The sequence below is a fragment of the Calonectris borealis genome, chromosome 16 (assembly GCF_964195595.1).
Source record: "Calonectris borealis chromosome 16, bCalBor7.hap1.2, whole genome shotgun sequence".
Classification (NCBI taxonomy): Eukaryota; Metazoa; Chordata; class Aves; order Procellariiformes; family Procellariidae; genus Calonectris; species Calonectris borealis.
Window position 1 is genome coordinate 8,891,427 of NC_134327.1, and position 19,407 is coordinate 8,910,833.

At 48.3% G+C, this 19,407-nt stretch overlaps 1 protein-coding gene across 1 annotated transcript; it reads right to left on the reverse strand.

The window, feature by feature from the left end:
• Nucleotides 1-2,303: 2,303 nt before the first annotated feature.
• Nucleotides 2,304-18,164, reverse strand: GPR139 (G protein-coupled receptor 139). Its single transcript, XM_075165137.1, has 2 exons — nucleotides 18,044-18,164; nucleotides 2,304-4,261 (listed from the first exon to the last, which is right to left on the reverse strand). Exons 1-2 carry the CDS (start codon nucleotides 18,162-18,164, stop codon nucleotides 3,327-3,329), a joined length of 1,056 nt encoding a protein of 351 aa, XP_075021238.1. The 3' UTR covers nucleotides 2,304-3,326.
• Between the last annotated feature and the right edge of the window lie 1,243 nt (nucleotides 18,165-19,407).

A 19,407-nucleotide genomic window follows, 5' to 3' on the forward strand; every position in this document is an offset into this window, starting at 1 on the left:
GTAAAACTGTCCATTCACAGCTTATTTTTTCTAATTGTAGATATTTGAAATATAAATTAAATAGAGTACAAAAGACCATCTCCACAACAAAGATGGTTTTGTCTCCAGGATACTTTTTTCCTAAATAATGACATTATATATGCTTGGTTAAGTTTTTACTATTGGAAAATTAGGAGGTACAAATAATACAGCAAGACATTGGCTAATTAGCAACAGTCATTGCAAGATGCTTCACAACCAAAAATAAGGCAAGTATTATCAACAGCAGCTCCCATATGGCAGACTAAAAAGTCAAGGCTTTATTATCCAAACTGGAATCTAAGAAGGCTTCAAATGTCTGTTAACAAGATACGGCTTGATCCAAAGCCCTCCTAAATTGATGGGGATTGGAAAAACCAACCACAAAACCCATGAGCAACTTCCCTTTGACTTCAAGGGGCTTTGGAAGTAAGCTCTTAAAGCCCTAAATTATCAGAAGTGAAATGACCCGTTCACTGTAGATGAAAACTGTACCTTGTCATTTCTAAAGCGATATGGAAAAGGGTTGCGAGTTTTTTTCAAATGAAGTTACAACAATTTAATGAGTTATTTTTAGTGGGAAATAAAATATTCACGCAGAAAGATTTTGTTTTTAAATATGGTAATTTACAAAAATACATCATCAGGACATGAAAAATCAGATGACACTGCTAGTTTGCAGGATAAACATTGTTACAAAAACTAATAAATCACACCATGTGAATGGCAGCATATGCCATGCACTTAATTGAAATTTTTTAATAAATAAAAGCCCTAAACATTCACTGTTTTCTGTAAGGTTACTATTATATTAAGTAGAATAGTGAATTTCTTGTATAAATAATTTTTTCAATAGATACATTCTCAAAAATGAACCACTTATCTATAGAGATATTGCACTTCAGACTCATTCACATGTAACTCAGACAAGCATTCCTCATAACAAATTTAGAATAAAAATAAGTTATAAATACAGTGTTTTCCCAAAATGAAACATACAGTACCTTTTTCATAAGGTAACTTTGGTTACTATCAACTGACAAAGACCAGAGAGAGGTTTCCGAGAGGAGGGTAAAAGGCATGGCCACAAAACTTAATTTCTGTAAAACACGGGTAAAGGGAGCAATAATTTTAACCTTGCTGTGACAAATACAGCAAGGCTGAGCATCCCTTTTACGCTTTATTATTGCAAGTGTGAAGTTTTGTTGAGATCACAGGGATCAGCCTACGGAATGAGGGGGCTCCTCATTTCCCTTTGAATCTGGGGAGATTTAGGTGGGTAGCATCCCCTCGATGGGTGAGGGTGGGAAGGGTCAGCTTTTCTCTCAGCTCCCCCTTTCGCCAGACGTGCCCCTCTCCTTGCTCTAACCAGCATGGTCCATGGGGTGCTCCAGCACCTCATAGAGACGTGCCCAGCAGCTCTTGCTGCCAGCTAGATCTCGCAGCCCAACAGCTCTGCCGGTGGGAGAGGACCAGGTGGTGCGTGCTCACTGGGCGTCCCACCTCTGCCGCTCCTGACCGACAGGAGTAGCCTCAGTCTCCCCTGAGAAAGCCCCTCCACGCATGAGCCAGCCTTTGCCTGGGGTCCCGGTCTTCGTGGCTTGTGCCTTCTGCTGCCCTTCCCTCCTGGGGAAGGCGTGCTCAGATTTGGCGTGGGTCTTGCTCTTGCAGGACACCAGTATGAGTTGGTGTGCAAATGCAAGCTTTGTGGCAGAAGGGAACCAGGCTGTTGTCCTCAGCAGGACTTGTGCAGACTTGGTGTTTCTTAGGGGAAATGCACCAAAGCTGAGCCATCCGTGGGTTTGAGAGATGTTTTCAGCACTCGGATCCCACCAAAGTGGATCCCTTCTCAGGGGACCTCGCTATGTTGGGTCACCACGAGCTCCCCACTGGCAATGGAGATGGGCACAGGCACAAACGCAGTGCTAGCACCGGCCTGCTTTTTACTTGCACTTACTGAGAAGCTGCTGTGTCCACTGACCACGTTGTGCTTGTGTTCGTGTTCACCATGCAAGGAAGTCTGCTCTCACGTTTCAGTAAGGCTGCATCAAGTGCCCAATATAGAAGTAAAAAGGTCGTGGTACGTGGCTCAGAGACCACATGCCAAGGTCTGAAAAGGAGAGGAATTGAAAGAAATGCATTTTCAGCCTTCCTGTAAATCTCTTCTCTCTTCATTTTCTACACTCAGCATTGCTGGGATGCTGGTTTTTGAGTGTGAAGGAAGAGAAGCTAAGCTACTTTAAATAAGGTAAATATTTAAAAGCCCCAGTCCAAGCTGATCTATGTTTTTACTGCTGTTTGGTATTTAATGGGTTTAATGGATTTCTTTCACAAATAGTTTTTTAACAATTAAATGGCAAATCTGCAATAGGATGGCATAATCTGTCAGGAGAAAATCTTAGGTTGAGGTTTTATATGTTAATCCCTAAAGGCCCGAACACAGGGGATAACTGAGAATCTTTACTGATTAAGAAGGAATCTGAAGGCTGTAATCACTCCAAACCTCGCAGGAGCAGCTTCGGTGGGAGCTCTGCATCAGGCAGGACTTGAAAGTCTTTAGACACCATAACTGAAATAGCTGGGAAAAGACTTTGCTTTTGTTCTTGGCTCTCGAAACCTCCCTCCCTCCAGCTCCCCTGTCTCGATCGCATTCTTAAATAACAAAACATATGAATATTGGCAGCTTGCAGGATTGCTTTCTGTGCCGAGGCTGCAACAGGTACTCTATCTGTCCTCCAGCCTTGTTCAAACGAGCCAGAAAGGGCTTGTCACAGCCCGTGTCCCACAGGCTGCCTCCCGCAACAAGGTCTTGACCGCAAGACTGCGCGTGGTGGTATTTCATCTCAGAAACAACAGGTCATTTTTGGCAAGTGCACACACCAGAAATGGCACCTTCCACAGTACACAAAAGCATCCATTCGCTCTGTCGACAGCGAACTGCATGGTCAAGTAAGGTTTTGTTGTGTTTTGAAAAGTTGTAACTAAACACTGTTGTGGCTTTCCCCCTCCAATGACTTTGGACTGCACTGGTGCTGGGATGCAAAACGTTTGAGTGCGACTGAACACTAAGACTTGAACTCTGAAGCATATTCAAAATGCTGTGTAAGAGATGGAGGCATCTGCCTTCTCACTTTTGCTCCTAAAATCGAGTGCTCCTGTTTCCCTCCTAACAGTCTGAGCTGCCCTCGGTCTCCAGGGAAATGAAATCAAAAGACCACTCTTCAAAACAGCCATTTCAGCAAATTACATCCTGAAGATGTAACCACTTGTAAAGAACTTGCACCCAGAAACTCCAACTATTGCCCTTTTCATGGTGATATTTTTATAGGCTTTCCATTCTTATCATACTGGTAAACAAGCATTTTGATGCAGTGAGAGTTGGCTGGGGAAATCCAAGGGCTGCTTGTTATGGAAAAGTTATGGTTTGTATAGAATTGCACAGGTTGCTTCTGACACTTAAAGAAGGCTTTCAGCGTGGCAGCTGCCATTGTGCGAAATCTTTTGCTAATAAAACAGTAGAGGAAGAAATTAATTGCAGTGTTCAGCAGTGCTAGCATATTGGCGATGTCCGACACAATATGTACCACCCAGCTGTTGTTTATAGGCGATACGTAGAGGTGATACAATATCATGATTATTCTTGGTGCCCAAAGTATGGCAAAAATAGAAGTTATAGTAAACAAAATGGCTGTTGTTTTCCCTGTGGAGTACCCTCGCAGCCGGAAATTGCTCTTTCGTCGCAGCTTGTACACAATGATGGAATTCAGGATGAAGAAGATGGAGCAGGGCACTAAGTAAACAGTAAAGCAGTGGATCCAGATGAGGACGTGATGCATTGATGTGCTTATGTAGTCTTCAATCCAAATGTTGGGCCACCAGTAGTAGGGGATGCTGGTCAAAAAGCAGGTGATATAGACACTTACAATGACTTTTCGAGTACGAGCAGGGTAGGAGACTGTGTGATACTTCAGCGGATGGCACACAGCTATATACCTATCGATTGTTAGTGGAACCGTAATCCAAATGGAGGTGTGGATGGAAGAAAATTCCAAGACCTCAATTATTTTGTCCAGTACCTGAGGCATCTGTTTGTTTAAGATGAAGTCTTCCATGAGGAAGTCAACAAAGACGATGAAGAAGAGAACCAGGATGTCAGCAGCAGCTAGAGCTAGAAGATAGTTATAGGAGGACTTCTGTCTGCGAGCCACGAGCTGGGAAAGGATGATGACTGTCAAGATGTTTGCTGTGGAGACAGAAACACAGAGTTAGGCTAGTAAGATGTAACACTAGCTTTTCTGAGCTCTGTTCAAGCACTTAGCAACATGACCGCCTTTATTAAAGACCAAGAAACCAAAAAGAAAACGCTACAGTTGGGTCCCTCAGAGAAGCTGTTGCAATGAAAGGAGCATGTGGCCCTGCTCCCAGCTGTGGGATATGTTGTCCTTCAGTGTCCTGGCAGACCAGGATGAGGGACAGAGAGGAAGCCCAGACCTTCACTCCAGACACAGGGTTAGGTGGTGTCTGGCAGCCCTTTGCTGTCTCCTCGGAGCAGGTGTAGAGGTAGAGTTACGGCCCTGGCTCTGTCGTTGCTGCTCTCTGGTCAGCCCCGCTACCACTGCGGGCACAGCAGGAGCATCCGGGCCGGGGGGTGTTGGGACCCCTGCCCATGTGCAGGGAGGCAGGGGTAGCAGGAGGGAGCAGCAGTAGAAAAAATCAGTATCTCACACACACTCTTATTTCCCCCCTTGCTTTTTTCACATTTTTTTACAAGTGACAAATGAGAAGGATGGAGTGGGCATTGGAGAGGGATTTTGTTCCTTCTCCCAGCTCACGGTGCCTGCCTGTTTTTAGTTTTGAACTCCAGCTAAAAAGAGCCGAAATCAAAGCTACCTGGATTAGGTAATTTTCTCTTGCCTGAGTTGGGATCCTGATTAAGAGAAGGACTTCCAGGGAAACACATGTCCTCAGCTCTTCCTGAGAGCTGGAGGTGCTTCACAGCATTCTTGAAGTTTTCAGCTCTCCCAGGATGAGTCTCCTGTAATTCGGTTCTGTTGTCTGACCTGATCTCCTACAGATGGGCTCTGGGGAAGAGCCTCCCTTCCCACCACTGAAATGATCTGCTCCACAAAGACCTGCTTGCTTATCCAGAGCTCCTCTTTAGAAGTCCTTCTCCAACTACAAGGTGTTTTTACTCTGGAGTGATACAGTTGAGCCTTTAAGGAAACACCGCTAGTCACATCAGATGTGGTGGATGTTCTGATTCAGCCCAAGTGTAGACATCCCTGAGTTTCCTGAAAAAGCATCTGCTTGTAACTCTTTGGCCGCAATAGTTAAGACCCATCACCTAAACCACGCCTAGATGTATTGCACGACACTTAAATAATATTGTGGTCAAGTGCTCAAGTGCCTTGTCTCTGCTGTTTCACTGTCTGGTTTGCTTCAGTCTTCTAAAGCTGTGACTCTACTTAAAGCATACACTTTAGCAGCTGCTTGAACCAGTGCTATAAGGGATGCTATAGGAAGGGCTCAGTCCTACAGCCCCTGGCCAGGCAGAGCTCCCCACCATGGTTACAAACAGCCCTTGAGAGCTTTCCTGGAGCACTAAGGTGTAGCCAAACTTTAGCTACTTGCTCGCGTTTACTAGAACTTACTGTGTAGTCCTGAATTGGAACAAAAAAATCCTATTATTCCTACTAGCGGTATGGCTAGAATGAGACAGGCGAGGTTGTTCCCATCAGAAGTTTATATTGCTTGGCTAGAATACCTGAAGTAGTACTTAAAAATCAGAGCTCTGGTTTACTGTATAAGAGACTGCCAAATGTTTGCATTTGACATTTTCGTAAGTGTTCTATAAATCACCTCTTCTGTGCATTCAGTGCTTCAAATGTTTCTGCCAGCTTTGATGGATTTCCCAAAACAAATCAACAATAATTGTAAGGATTCCTTTAAATCAGAGAGAAGGGAAGTTGCTGACATTAAAGTAACGATGACAACTGAAAATGCTATTTTTTTTTTTTTAACCGTTTTACTTGGCACTGGAGAAAACTTCCTCCTTCATAAATGCCTTAAGAGCCTGCTGTCTGAGAGCAGATTTCTGCCACCAGGCAAATGAACTGCAGCAGAGTGAATGATCTTGAGTAATAGCCCTCATAAGTGTCACCTATTCTTGTATTAACTTAATATATTAATTTTGTATCTTGGAACAAAACTAAACCAAACATGACAATCAACTGACTCCTTTCCTAAACAAAAAAAAGCATGACCTTTTCAACAGTATCGTCTCAAATCACCTTCAGGGGAATTTTCCCAATTCTGCCCTCTGTTAACATGGGTGCAACTGCATTGATTTCAGCTCAGAGCAGACGTGGGGGCCGGGGGGGCGATACAGTCAGAACCGCTGTGTCATTTTTCACTCACTTGCTTACGAACTGTCTCCGTGGTGCCTGCTGATGAGCCCTAGAGGTACCGTGAGTGATGTACTGTCACGGAAATCCTCAAGCCGGACTGTTTATCATGACTGTGCAGCCACTGTTGGTTTTGGCCAGCCAGGCTGAGTGGCTTGGCTTTGCAGATACTGGATGTGACCCATGGGGTTCATCTTCTCTTTAAATCCTCTGGATTTGACTCACTGCAGCAGCAGCTGGAGCCAGCGTGCAGCAAGGGGGATGCTCGAGGACATTGGTCCCTGCTGGTAACTCTGGCCTGACTGTCAGAGGAGCTCCTGCAGGGATGCTGAAGCCACACCATGTCCAGGTACTGCAGCCCCGCTCCCCACCCCTTCTGCCCATTGTGGAGGTCCTGCGGTTTGGTTCTAACCCCACTCCCATTTTCCTACAGGAGCAAATTTATGAGCAGTCCTTTCCTCTGTACTCTCTCCCTCCACCTTTCTCAGGGTTCCCAGCAACAGCAGTAACAGCATGTACTGAAATGCAAGTTATTTGTTTAACGCCAGCGAGCTTTGCTTGGTGAGTCGGGTTAGAAAATTGATCTGACAAAGTACATGCAAGCTCTATCCAATTTTTCAGCAAGGGTTACGGTATCTTGTATTGGAAATGCTTTCCCTGGGATCACATTAGGGCTTTTTCTGGCTGGATGATATGAAATATAGTAATATCATTTACTTTGTGAAAAGATATACACAGGAGTGCAGCAGAAAGTTGCCAGTATGACAGTGTCTTAGCACAGGGTTTGGGAGTATTTTTCTTGCTGCATGCTATATAGGGAAAGCGAAGATAAGCTATGGATAAGTCTCAGTCCTTCACCCATTTCCTAGCCAGTGTTAAGTTGGTCCTTAAACCAAAGCGTCCTCAAACACTATCTAAAGCTCAGTAAAATGGGAAATGAGTGGGAACACTGCTCTGTGTGAACAACCGTGCCAGCATCTCGGTGACTCCTGAGTGCCCCGCAAGCTCTCCTGTGGGCAAAAATTACCTACTGCGTGTGAAAGGTGATGGAAGAGCATTTGTGATTACATTTTAACCTTGTTTACCCTAACTCTTGCACTAATATTGTAGTCAGTGATGAGGACTATGGCAGAAATGATGATGGAGATACAAAAATATCTGTCTTTACTGTAACGTATATGGAGCTACAGCTGCTGGATAGGTTAGTGCCCCTAAATTGTCCTGGATGGTATATTGCCCATTTCTTTCCGTGTTTTTTCTAGATACTAAGTAGTTAAGATCATCTGCATTTCAAAGAGATTGATCACTGTGCTGGGAGTTATTAGGGGATGACAGATGGGAATTTATGCCAGTGTCGCTTGCTGCAGTGCAGTATTCTGAATTTATAAATATCTGATTGAGAACCAGGGCTTGATTAGGGACTAGCTGGCTGAAGCCTTGAGATGCCACTAGCAGATGATGAGAAGCAACTATAAGAAATGGCAGTCTCAATTCTTTCCCTTCAGTCACGAGGATGCCTTTGAGACACAGCATCTGAAGGTCTCTGACACACAAACACCATTGGTCCATGCTGCTCAAAATACAGCAACCTTCTAACTCAGCCAGGCTTCATCATGGGACACTTGCATCTCTCCTTTGACATCGCCTCTGACTTTGTCAGCTTCCGAGTACAAATTTCAGTAGCACTGAAATTCATGCCATTGGAGGCCCTACATTATCTGAGAGGGATCATCCTTTAGGAGTAACCTTGGTTCTCAGGTGGATTTGGGTTTGCTTCCTATACCAAAGCCATGCTGCCTTGCTTGCAGAGCCCGGGCAGCCTTCTGTGCCTCCTCAAAGCAGTGCCCGTGACCTAAAAGCACTGGTTTTTTCCCCAGCTTCTTGTGTTGTGGATTATAGTCGTAGCTCAAATAGTGCCTAACCACAGTCTTTGCAGGGGATTCACAGAGCTCCTTCCACTGACTTATCACTGCGTGTGAGCTTAAGCAGGAGCAATTGTATGTGTCTAAAGAAGAAATAGGTATGTTTCTGGGTTTTGGTTTTGTATTTTTGGTGTGGTGTTTTTTTTTTATTGAGAGCATTCTGCATGTTCGCAGCAGCCTGTGCAGTGAAACAGCCTCTACAACACCAGAGGTAGCACTGCTGCGCTGGGAATAAGGCTGTGTGGTTCGGTGGCTTGGCACCATAAACTACCTAAATGAAGTAGCTATGAGTGTCGCTTACTGAGCGTGATAAACATGAGGTCACTGAATATAATGGACACCTTTTACCGAATACAGTTGTTGCTAGGATCCCTACAAATTATTGTGCAATGTATGAAACTACTCTGCAGGCCTTGCGTTAGTCACCTGACCGGCAGAGAGAGACGGTTTACACAAGGGATATTTTAAATTGCTTTAAAAAATATACTAGTAACACCTCCTTTTTAGATTTAGAAACTCTGAGACTGTAAGTACAATATGCTAAAAATACATGATGAGGAAAAAAAAGTGGTGTTTTGGCTTAATGGGAATAGATGACCTCCTCTAAGTTCGGAGGCACTATTAAAAGGTGAACAGGTACTGTGTCCAGCAGCCAGCTCTGACCGCCGTCACTAGCAGTAGTTTCCCCCCACTTCGTGTGGGAGCTCTCTGGAGAAGATGATGACAATGGGTGATTTCTGACGGAGGCCACGTAACAGAAATTATTTAAAAATTAATGCTGTGGCAAAGTAAACGTGTTTATTACTGATGTTGGCTATAGCTGGTTATGTGGTCTTTTAAAATGACCCCTGGATGCCGTTTGCACTTAAAGAAGATAGGGCAGTTCCATGTTTTCCTCTTACAGCCGGTATGGGACAAACAAACTCAACACTACAGCAGAGGGGGACAACCTCTGTGAACAGTGCCTGCTCATGGCTAATGTAATTTGTTCTTCTCTTTTACTGTTGTATCCTGAGATCCCTCCTTAAACCGCTGTGAAGCGTAAAGAGATACTTTATAGAATATAATTAGTGCAATACAAGTTTTTCCTTCCCTGAGAGTTCCTGTGAGGATTGATTTTTAAAATAAATTGATTTATTTGTTCAATTGTCTGAGCACTGCCGCATGGCACGCACCCACTCACCCTCGGGGGGGAAGAGCCGTCAGCTCCTTCTGCTGGTGCCTGCATCATCTCCCAGGGGATGGAGAGGGATTTAAGCCAAAAAATAAGCATCACAAAAGCTACGGCAGGCATGGATGCAGGACAGCCACTGGGAGGAGGTTTCACACCTTGTAGGAAGGCTCTCGTGTGGTTTGTGCTTAGAAATCCCATGTGCAGGGACAGACCACGCTAGCTCTGAGGGTGAAAATGAACCTGGAGGTAGAGGGTGATCCAAGCTCCTGCCCAGGACAACCCAAAATCCCCTCCATAGTGGGAGACTGGGTTGCTGACTGCCAGAGAAAACGCGGCATGGCCTTGTGCTTGCAAGTCACAGGTGGATTAATGAGTTGGTGTCAGAGGCCAAATTCTGACGGTGAAATCTGCCTCCAGGGGCTGCTTTTCTCCCTGACAGCATTTACTAGCTGAGGCGGCTCTGGGGAAGGATGCCGTGAATGGGGTGCTCTGCTCTGCGGCTGGCACTAGCTGTCAGTGGGTCACGGAGGCCAGAGAATGATTTTAATCCAGCCAAAAGCACTTCCTCGCCGTTGGAGGGCACAGATGCAGGAATGGCGTGGAGACGCCAATGGCCAGTATTCACTTTGAGCCTTGCCAACCACTCAGTCTTAAGCGCAGTAACTTGTCTGGCAGACGTGTGTAATTACACTGCATTGCTTTTGGCTTGGAGTAGGCTTTTTTCCCCTAGTCTTCATAAAACAGGGCAATTTCTGCAATACAAGAATGGCCCAGAAGGAACGCTAGGCTAAGATGCGGGGAGGCCTGGTACGTGCTCACTGGTGACACGTGTGTAAATGCGACAGGGATCTGGTTCTCCTCTTGCTGTCTTCACCCTCCTCGTTCGCCTTTCTGAGCTGGCCTACAGTGCAGAAAGCCTCTAATGACTCTTGGACATTCCCCCCTACCCCCAAAGCCTTTCTTAGGGGCACCCACACAAGGGTAAAAATGTCTAAAACTCACATCTCAAAACCTAGCCTCGCACCTTGCTACCAGAGCAGTAAAGCTTTCTAATGGAAATCGGTGCTGGGAGGAGAAAAAGCAATCTGCAAAATAATGCAGAAATCATAAAAGGAATTTGGTTATTCATGCAATGTATCTGGACAGAGATTTTCAAGGCAATTCAGGTGTCTCATTTGGCAGGTGTCTGTGGCTTCTAAATGTGGGCTGTCAGCGAAGTTTAAGAGGTCTCAAGCTGAGTAACTTGAGGATGACAAAACCATTCTACCCTTTTGAAATCGAATGCCAAAGCATTGAGGCAGGTGCCAAAGGTATTTGATGGGATGACTAGGACGGAGGGAGGACATGATTTCATAAGGGCACTGGCATGAATTTCTTACTGAACATGAATAATTAAGAGGATTTTATCTTTGATTGTGGTTTTACTAAAAAAACAGAGTCTTTATGTCTTCCTAAAGCATTAGCTAATGCAATAGGAGCTCATGCTCGCAAACTCCATGGCCAAGCTTTCTCAGAGACTGTGCCAATTTTACACAATATGCAGGAAATTACAGACTGTGTAAAACCATTGCAGTTTGGCTTTATTTCCCCCATGGAGAATATACTGCATCCACACTCGATACATCACTCTTTGGTGTGCTAGTTTGGACATTGAAGAAAACACACCTGGAACGAACAAATGTTTGTGAAATATCCTAGTCTGACGTAACTGACTGACAGGTAATTTGTCTTGAAACCAAAAGCAACCTCTGGTGTGCCTATCCGCGCAGTCAATGCACCGTATGATTGAAAAGATGGAGAAGTTAAATGACTGTACGTTCCAGGGACTCTCCGTTTCAGGTGGTTGAAGAGAACGATTTCAGTGAAAAAGACGTGTTCAGTGTTTCAGTAGGCAGGCTTCTCTCATCTTCCATGGATAAAGGGACAGAACTCCTTTTGGTCATCTTCTGTACCACTAATTCTGGCCCTACTTGGTTGCCTCTACTTCATTCCCTCTGCACAACCATATTGGTGTCCTGGGGGGGCAACCCAACACCATCTTCTCCATCAGGTCACCCCCCCAGAATGGCACCAACAGCGCTCCGGACATTGGGGTTTATGATCCTTACATACATATGTATTTTTATTTTGCAGAATGAAAACGGATGTGTGTGTAAGGTCATCTGTGCTCAAGGGGTTAATTTTGGCTTTGTTTCCTTTTCTGGTGTCTCAAAGTTAACGGGAAAAGAGATTAAAGGTTCAAAAAAAGACCACCTGAAACAGAAAGTGAAAGCTTTTGTGGCCAGGGATTGCTTTGCACTTGGCGTGTGAAAGCAAAGTGCACCACATCAGGACGTCTCCATGTTGTTTGTTTGCCTACAGCAAATTGTTTTGACGTATGCAGATGAAAGCCTTCTCCCGCTGGATTGTTTCTGCTGATTCACCCCCATTTTACGGAGGGGAGCAAAAAGAGGAGGAGGAGGAGAGAACTAAGTAAGGGGGTGGATGAAGAACAGCAGGATATTAGACTGCCTAGTGCTTCTGAATGGCTTGACTTCTTAACAACTGGGGGCTCTGCATTACCCACCTACCGTGAAAACTGGCTGTGCTCTCTCTTTTGTGTCGTTGTCATTTCAAGGAAAAATCTCCTTTGGAGTTTTTCCTTCTCAATTCGTTTCAGCAGCTTGCCATGCAAGGTTGTGCACTTCATAGTCTACTGAGCCTCCCAAATATTGCACCTCGTTATCATTACAGCCCTGACAGTGTTGTTTCCTACTGATGCGGCAGAAGAAAACCAAAGTTAGCAGTCGTACTCTGTAGTGGTGTTCGGAGATGTGCAATCAAGTCCTCTTCCTCGTTAGCATGGATTCAGCCACATGCTGCCTTTCAGGCTGCAAGGCTTTAGTGGCTAGAATCTCCAGACATACTGACCAAGCTAAATCGCTCCCATCTGCATGCCTTGCTGTCACCGTTTCTGTGCAGGAACACTGTAATGAATCTATTCTTTTTCATAATGATTCTTCTTTCCTTAAAGAAAAAGCATTCATTTTACAATAGGAAGTGACTCATTTTAAGCATGTTAGCAGCAGTTTTGTTCCCCTCTGTCCAGTAATGCTACTGTAATGTGCTGCAGTGCCCTTTGGTTGCTCTGATAGCTGAGCTAAAGTTCTGCCAATTTATCTGTCCTCCTTTAAGCAGGATGCAATGTACTGGCTTTGCATCCAATTCAGATTTTAAGTCAGAGAAAGTATGGTCTTTGTATAAAAGGAGGGTTGAATCAGGCCTCAAGAGGGTTCAGTTCTTCTTCATTGTGTGAACTCTATCTAATGAGCGACAGCTGAAGAGTGCTGTTTTTTCAAGGTCATAACTCTGCATGTAACAATTCTCCCACTCATATTTTCAGATCTTCCTTTAGCACTTCTATTGTTCAGGTGTGCTGTTATGAGAGATGCTATTTATTCAGGTGTTGGAAATGCCCTCTTTAATCAGAAGCCTGTACTGTGATTGCAGAAGAATATACTAGGCAGTAGATGGCAGGAATCCAAAATGGGTCAGACACTGCTGCACTGCTGTGTGCTGCATGTACAGCTACCTTCTGCCCGCTTTGGTATTTACTGGATATTACATGCCATGTGAGTCATCAACAAACATTGCTACCTGTCCCCCTTCCTACCCGTGGTAGTAACCAGGATGCGGCTGTAAGCACAGAGATGGCAACTCTCTTCACGTCTCGCTTCCCTACGCTGCCGGGAGCGGAGGGAGCACAGCTGGGCTGTTGCGTGGTGGTGGTCCCTTAGATCAGGGGTGCTCAGCCCACAGCCCAGCGGCAGTACCTGCCTTGCCGGGACGATGGCCCTGGCTTGTACACCTCCCAAATAGCTGCCTTATTCCAAGATGTATACGGGGAGAAGGCTCCAGAAGAACCAGTTCTCCATCGTTTCAGTTTGCCTGTGACTGTACTGCACTTTGCACAGGCGCAGTGCAAATGTTACGCACCCGCGCGTCAATCCAACACCCCAGGAAGGAGCTGACTTGCTGTGCGAGGACAGCCGGTCTGTCATCTGTTAGGGGAAGGTCCGTAACGTGTAGCCCTCCCTTGACTGTGTGTTACGAAGGTTAGGCACCCTGGCTGAGCTTACGCGTTCTTCTAGGTCAGGACTAGAGCTTCTCTCCCTCCACATGGAGCCTGCCGAGTGTGCTCTGTTCGTGGCTGGGCTTTGAATGACCTGGGTTGTCCCCATCTCTGCGACACCTTGTTCAGCAGCAGGTCTGACACAAAAGCTACCTGTTTGCACCCTCCAGCTGGGAGCACCCAAGTGTGTCCAGGCTGCTTTCCCAAGCTTGCAAAGTCCTGAATCTGTGTTTAAATCAGCATGATGGGTTTTAAGTAGAAGCCTAAAGCATGAATAAAAGAAACGTTTGTAGACCAGGCTCTCAAAGTTTGGAGTGGCACTTCCCTGGGGCATCGGTGTGAGTCTGTTTCCTCCTGGGGATGCTGTAAGGGTGCTGGGTATGTGCCTGTGCTTTGGGTCACAGGGAGTGATGACCCCTGAAGCCGGGTCGCTCCCCAGGTAGGCGACTGAGCAAAGGGAGCAAAGTGGAACCAGCGAACATGCAGTAAGAAAGCCAGATTTTACTCTGCCTCTCTGCACTGCCAGGAGGAGACCCCTGGAAGCATGGGTCAGGCCAGGCCCCAGTCTAGGAAACGCTGCCGCTTTGTCCCTTCAGCAGCGGTATGCTATACCCCTGACGGGGAAGGTGACTGCATGCAAGGCAACGCAGCTGCTGCTGCACCTTCTAATGAAGCAGGAATCAGGGTCAAAGCCAGGTATCTGCAGCGAGCATTGCTGCTCTCTGCCTGACCCTCCCGGTCGTGTTCGGTGGGCGGCCATAGCAGGAGCTCTTTGGTGTAGCTGCTTTGTGCAGCTCTCACGGCAAAGGGACGGACTGAGAGTTGGTACCTGTTGCTCTTTGCTTCTTCACCTTACCAGCACCCTCCTGGATTGAAGCAGAGCCATTTCTTCCCTCCCCTACATCCAACACCACCTCTTCTCTGGCATTTTCTCTCACTAAAGCAAGAAACGCTTCCATTAAGCCCTCCTGCAGCCCCCCTCTTGCCTCCCAGCTAACCGGAGGTACTTCAGAGGTCCTCTCCGACAGACAGACAAGGGGAGTGCGGGGATGGCTCCGTAAATGATCACCGCCCCACTTCCAGCGCTGCTGCCTCGCTCTGCTCCCCGCCCTTGCACCAGCAGTTTCTCCCTGTCCCACGCAGCCTGCTCCTGGGGCACCCCCGCTCCTGGCAGTGGGACTGCACACTCGTGGGACGCCGTTGCACATCTGCACTCAAAACAAGTTTCAGAAAACAGTCTCTGTCTTGCCAGCCTCTGCTTAGAGGGAAAAGAAGAAACCCCCCATCCCAGCTGATCGGAAGGCAATCACCTCTGGAAGAGGCGAAGCCACCCCGGCGCGCAGTACCTGCTGCGGCAGGGTCGGTGTGCCATGGTGCCTCTGTGGTTGCACCTCTTTGCAGGGCGCAGCCTGGCACTCGCCTCTGTGTGCTACTGCCGTAGCAGGGGTGAAGGGACTTCACTTTGCGCTCCCTCATCTCTGCCTTTTTCAGACCTTCTGGTGCCTGCTTGAACAGGGAGGGAGAAAAAGCCACTGCTGAGAACAGGATCTGCTGAGATGCCTGGGTTATACCAGGGAGGGGAAAGGATGCCTGCTCTGCATGCACAATCAGGCCTGGCACCGCTTGGCCTCAAAGTGGAGTTGTTGAGTTAGTGAAATTTCCTCAGACACTAGAGTGGGAAAGGCAGAAACAGTTAACTGGTTTCCCCTCTCATCACTCTTTCTCTAAGATTTGTGGCAAGGAGTTAACCGTTTCCATTTCAGCAAAACACTGCACTAGCGCTGTATTTGAGGACAGATCCTAGATGATGTTTCTCTGGAATTCTTGGCACCACACAAAGCTAATTATTCAGATCCCACAGACTTCAGGGTTCTTTTTCTAACAGGTAATAAGTGTGCTTCCTTTACAATTTTCTAATGTTAGAAAACTGAAGAGCAGCTTCAAATTAAAACATGAAAAGCTCCTTTTAGCACTGCTCTCGCCCTGTACCACATCCTCAATGAAGCTTGGCCATGTGAGTCTTCCCCTAAACATATCCAGCTTGTTCTCATCTCCGTGTAGTCTCAGGGTGAGAATCATAAATTTCTCATGCACTCAGCATACTGTGCATTTACTCACCGAACTGTAGGTGTGCAATGTTTTCGGGTGTAGTGCCAATGTTATCCTCAGATAACATGCACTGAACAAGCTGACACGTTCATACCTGATCTAAGTCCACTGAACTCAGCAGCGTTGCACCACCCAATGCTTTGGCTAGTTCTGTTAAGCGCTATCACTGGTGCCACTGCTCTAATCAACCGATGTCTGATCCCTTGAGAAATGCGTGTCACCATTGCTAATTTGGCTCGTGCACCGATGTTAACCATGTTCTTAGAATGACAGCGTTAGGTCTGTAATTACAATGCAGTATCCTTAGGGAGCTGGTGCAAGTATGTGCAGAACACTCATTAAGTGATTTTTCCTGTCTGTGCATGTAAGACTTACCCTGTTTCAGAGACATACAAAGGCAAGCTTAGCCACAGACTGCTTCATAACAACTTCTTCACCTGATAATCTTGAGAGGGTCTTGGTCAGTTCCTAGGGGACAGGTGTTGAAACCAGAGCTTGTCATTTCTGTGGAGATCTAAGCAGCCCCTAAGGGATTAATGAAGAGGAAACTACCTCCTCATCCCTGCTGGCTGGGTCTCTTCAGGTCAGGGCTGAGACTCATCAATGCTGTGGAGCAGAGACACTTGCCTATGCCCTGCATCCTCTGTGAGTAAATACAGGACTTAACTTTCTAGTTCTCTGAACTATTAGCCAATCTTCAAATTTTAATTATAAGCCAGGGAGGGGAAAAAAAAAAAAACCAACACAAAGAACATCAATTCATATGCCAAGTGGTAATTGCATGTGTGCTGTTCAGAGGCAGGCTTCTCTTCATGTCTGATTAAAAATTTTTCTATGAATTAATTGCTTGAAGAAGGAATTAAGATGAACAAAACATTTAGAAATTGTAGACTATTAACTATCATTGCTGCTTGCCAGCTGCTTACACGGCACTTTAAATGTGTAGCTGTACATAGACACAACCAAACTCACTTGTATTCACCTTCGTGCACCAGATTGCTCTAACTTTTCCCCGACCCATTCTGCCTGTCCTTGGGATCACTGTAGGTTACTCTGAGGCTGGAGGTATTAAGCCAGGGAGCAAGCTGTGATGTTTGCCCACCCAGGCTGTGCTGGGATGGCAGCTCTGTCTGCTGAAGCCCAATCTGTAACTGCAGAAGTGGTGCTGCACGAGCAGCTCCCTGCGGTCCTGCGTGCCAAAGCACCTCGCTGACAGCCTGACAGCCCCCTCCGGGAGGAGAAACCTGCTCAGTCCTCCGTCTTGGCTGAGACAGTAAAGCCGATGTGATGCTCGTGTGGCATCTGTGCGTTTTGAGCTGTGGATACCTGCGTGCTGGCAATGGTGCCTCACAGGTATTCACACCCAAGCTTGAAACATACTTTCCTTCCCCATTTGGGGTCTCTCTTGCTTTTCTCATCCCTAGCATCTCTATATTGTCTTTGTCCCCTTTTTAAGTAGGAAATTTTGCTGAGGCTTACACAGTCTGGAGGCTGGTGCCTGTGAGCTGGGACTTTCTTTTGAGCCCTGTACCTGCATTCTGGGATCTCAGTGTTAGCATTGCCATTGCCTTTGCAGAGCGCTGACCCTAAGACTGGACTGTCTAGATACTATCCTGCTCCATCAGCTGTGGGGACAGGCTCCTGAGTACGACAACTGTCTGCTAACCTTGTGATAGCGTGCTCCTTCCCCAGCCAAGTTCCTTACCAGCGGCACGTTGCTCCGAGAGCCAACCCTGCCCCAGGGAGCCTGGCAGAGATTTGCACCAGAAAAACTCGACAGCCTCACTTTTGATTACTGCCAGCCCGGCATGCGATCGATAGGGGACAGATCCGGCACACTCCTGTCCTCCGTACCGCTTTGTCTTCAAACGGCCAAATTGATTATGGCAGGAACTTCACGACGGGCTGAGACTTTGTACGTCAAGTTCAAAGTCAGAAAGCCCGAGTCCGGGTGGGAAAGCGACCGCAGCAGTGCGAGGGCAGGCAGGGACAAACCCCGGCGAGAGAGAAAAGGCAGGGACAGCAGCGTGTCAGGCAGCGAAGATGCTGTCTAAGAAACGCCCGTGTTAATCCCCACCAAGTAAGCGAAAGAGCACGTTCCCGGTGCCTTCAGCAGCCCGAGGACGCCGCAGCGCGCTCGCCCCGCACCGCACCGCGGGCTGCCGGGCAGGAGACGCTCCGGCGGGCGCTGCCGGCAGCTCTGCGGGATCCCCGCAGCCTCGCCCCGCCGCCGCAGCTCCCGGGGCAGCCCGGGCACGGCGCCCCGTCCCCGCCGGCTCCCCGCTGGCCGGGGCGCGGCACTCACCCGGCAGCCCGAGGCAGAGCAGCAGGCTGTAGTAGACGACAGGTGCGTATCCCAAGCCGCAGCCATAGCGGTGGCGCGCCAGGAGGGAGCCGTTGTGGAGGTGGAGGTGGTTGTGCTCCATGGACCCGCTCTCCCCGCGGCCGCACTGCTGGCGCTCGCTCCGCCGCACGGGCCGCGCCGCCCGCCCGCCCCTCGCACGCTCAGCGGCGGCGGCGAGCGCGGCGCGGCCCCCGCGGCGGGCGGCGGCACATGGCGCGGCCCCCGGCGGTGCGGGGCGCTGCGGGGCCGGGCGGGGCGGGGCGGGACCAGCCCGGCTCCCGCCGGTGGGGCGGGGCAGCCCCCGCCGCCCCGGCCGGCGGCACCGCCGCCCCTCCGCCGCCGCTCGCGTGATGGCGCCTGCCCTGGGACCCCCTGGTCGGCGGAGGCTGGTCTGGGGCAGCAGAGGCGGGTCCGCGGCGCCGCGGAGGAGGGGAAGCCCGGCGGAGAAGGGCCTGAGGAGACCCCGCCTCGGGCCGGCTCCTCGGCGCCCCTCAGGACCCCCTTCCCTGCCCCGGGGCGGCACGGCGGAGCCCGGCTCGTACCCCCCGCTGTCACCCCGGCCGTGGAGCCGGGCCGGGTGAGGGTGAGCTCCCCGGGCGAACCGCCGCCTTTCACGGCGAAGGGCAGGAAAAGGGGCTTTTTCTCCAGATTGGCGCACAAGTCAGCAGGGTAACAGAAGAGCGCAGGGTTTATTAGCGGCGCACCTGCCTGTCAGCCCTGGCTTATGCTCTGAACATAGTAAATCCAGAAATGAGGGGTTACATCTGCAAAATTGAAAGGCAAACCCGGGGTTAATTACGCTGTTACTCTTCTCCCCACGGCGCTGCGGGGTGAGAGACCGGGGCGGCCAGCGGTGAAATACACCCCGCTCCCCCCGTGAACGACAGCTGTGCGTGTAATTCCGATGGGGCAAAGCAGAAGGGAAATCGGGGTTTCAAAAACCTCAACCCACTCCTTAACGTTTGTGTGTTTCAGGATGTAGTCTCAGGTGTAACTAATAAATGATTTAGAGTTATGCTTGCCCCGTTAAGGTGGTGGAGCCCTGTGCTTTGTGGGCTGGACAGATGACAGCACATTGCTATGTTCAGGAGGGTCACGGTTTAGTGATAAAATGTAGGATTGATTACACTGCACTTCCCCTGAGCAGAAAACAAGACTTTGTTTCCCCAGAAGTGCGTGGGGTTGAGCCCACACCTGGCACTGTGCGTGGGAAGAATCCCCTGGATTTCTGTGGCTGCCAGAGCAGGCCAAGGAGGATGTACGTATGCAATACATGTGAGGTTGGTCAACGAGACATGCCTGTTGGGATATGCACAAGAATATAG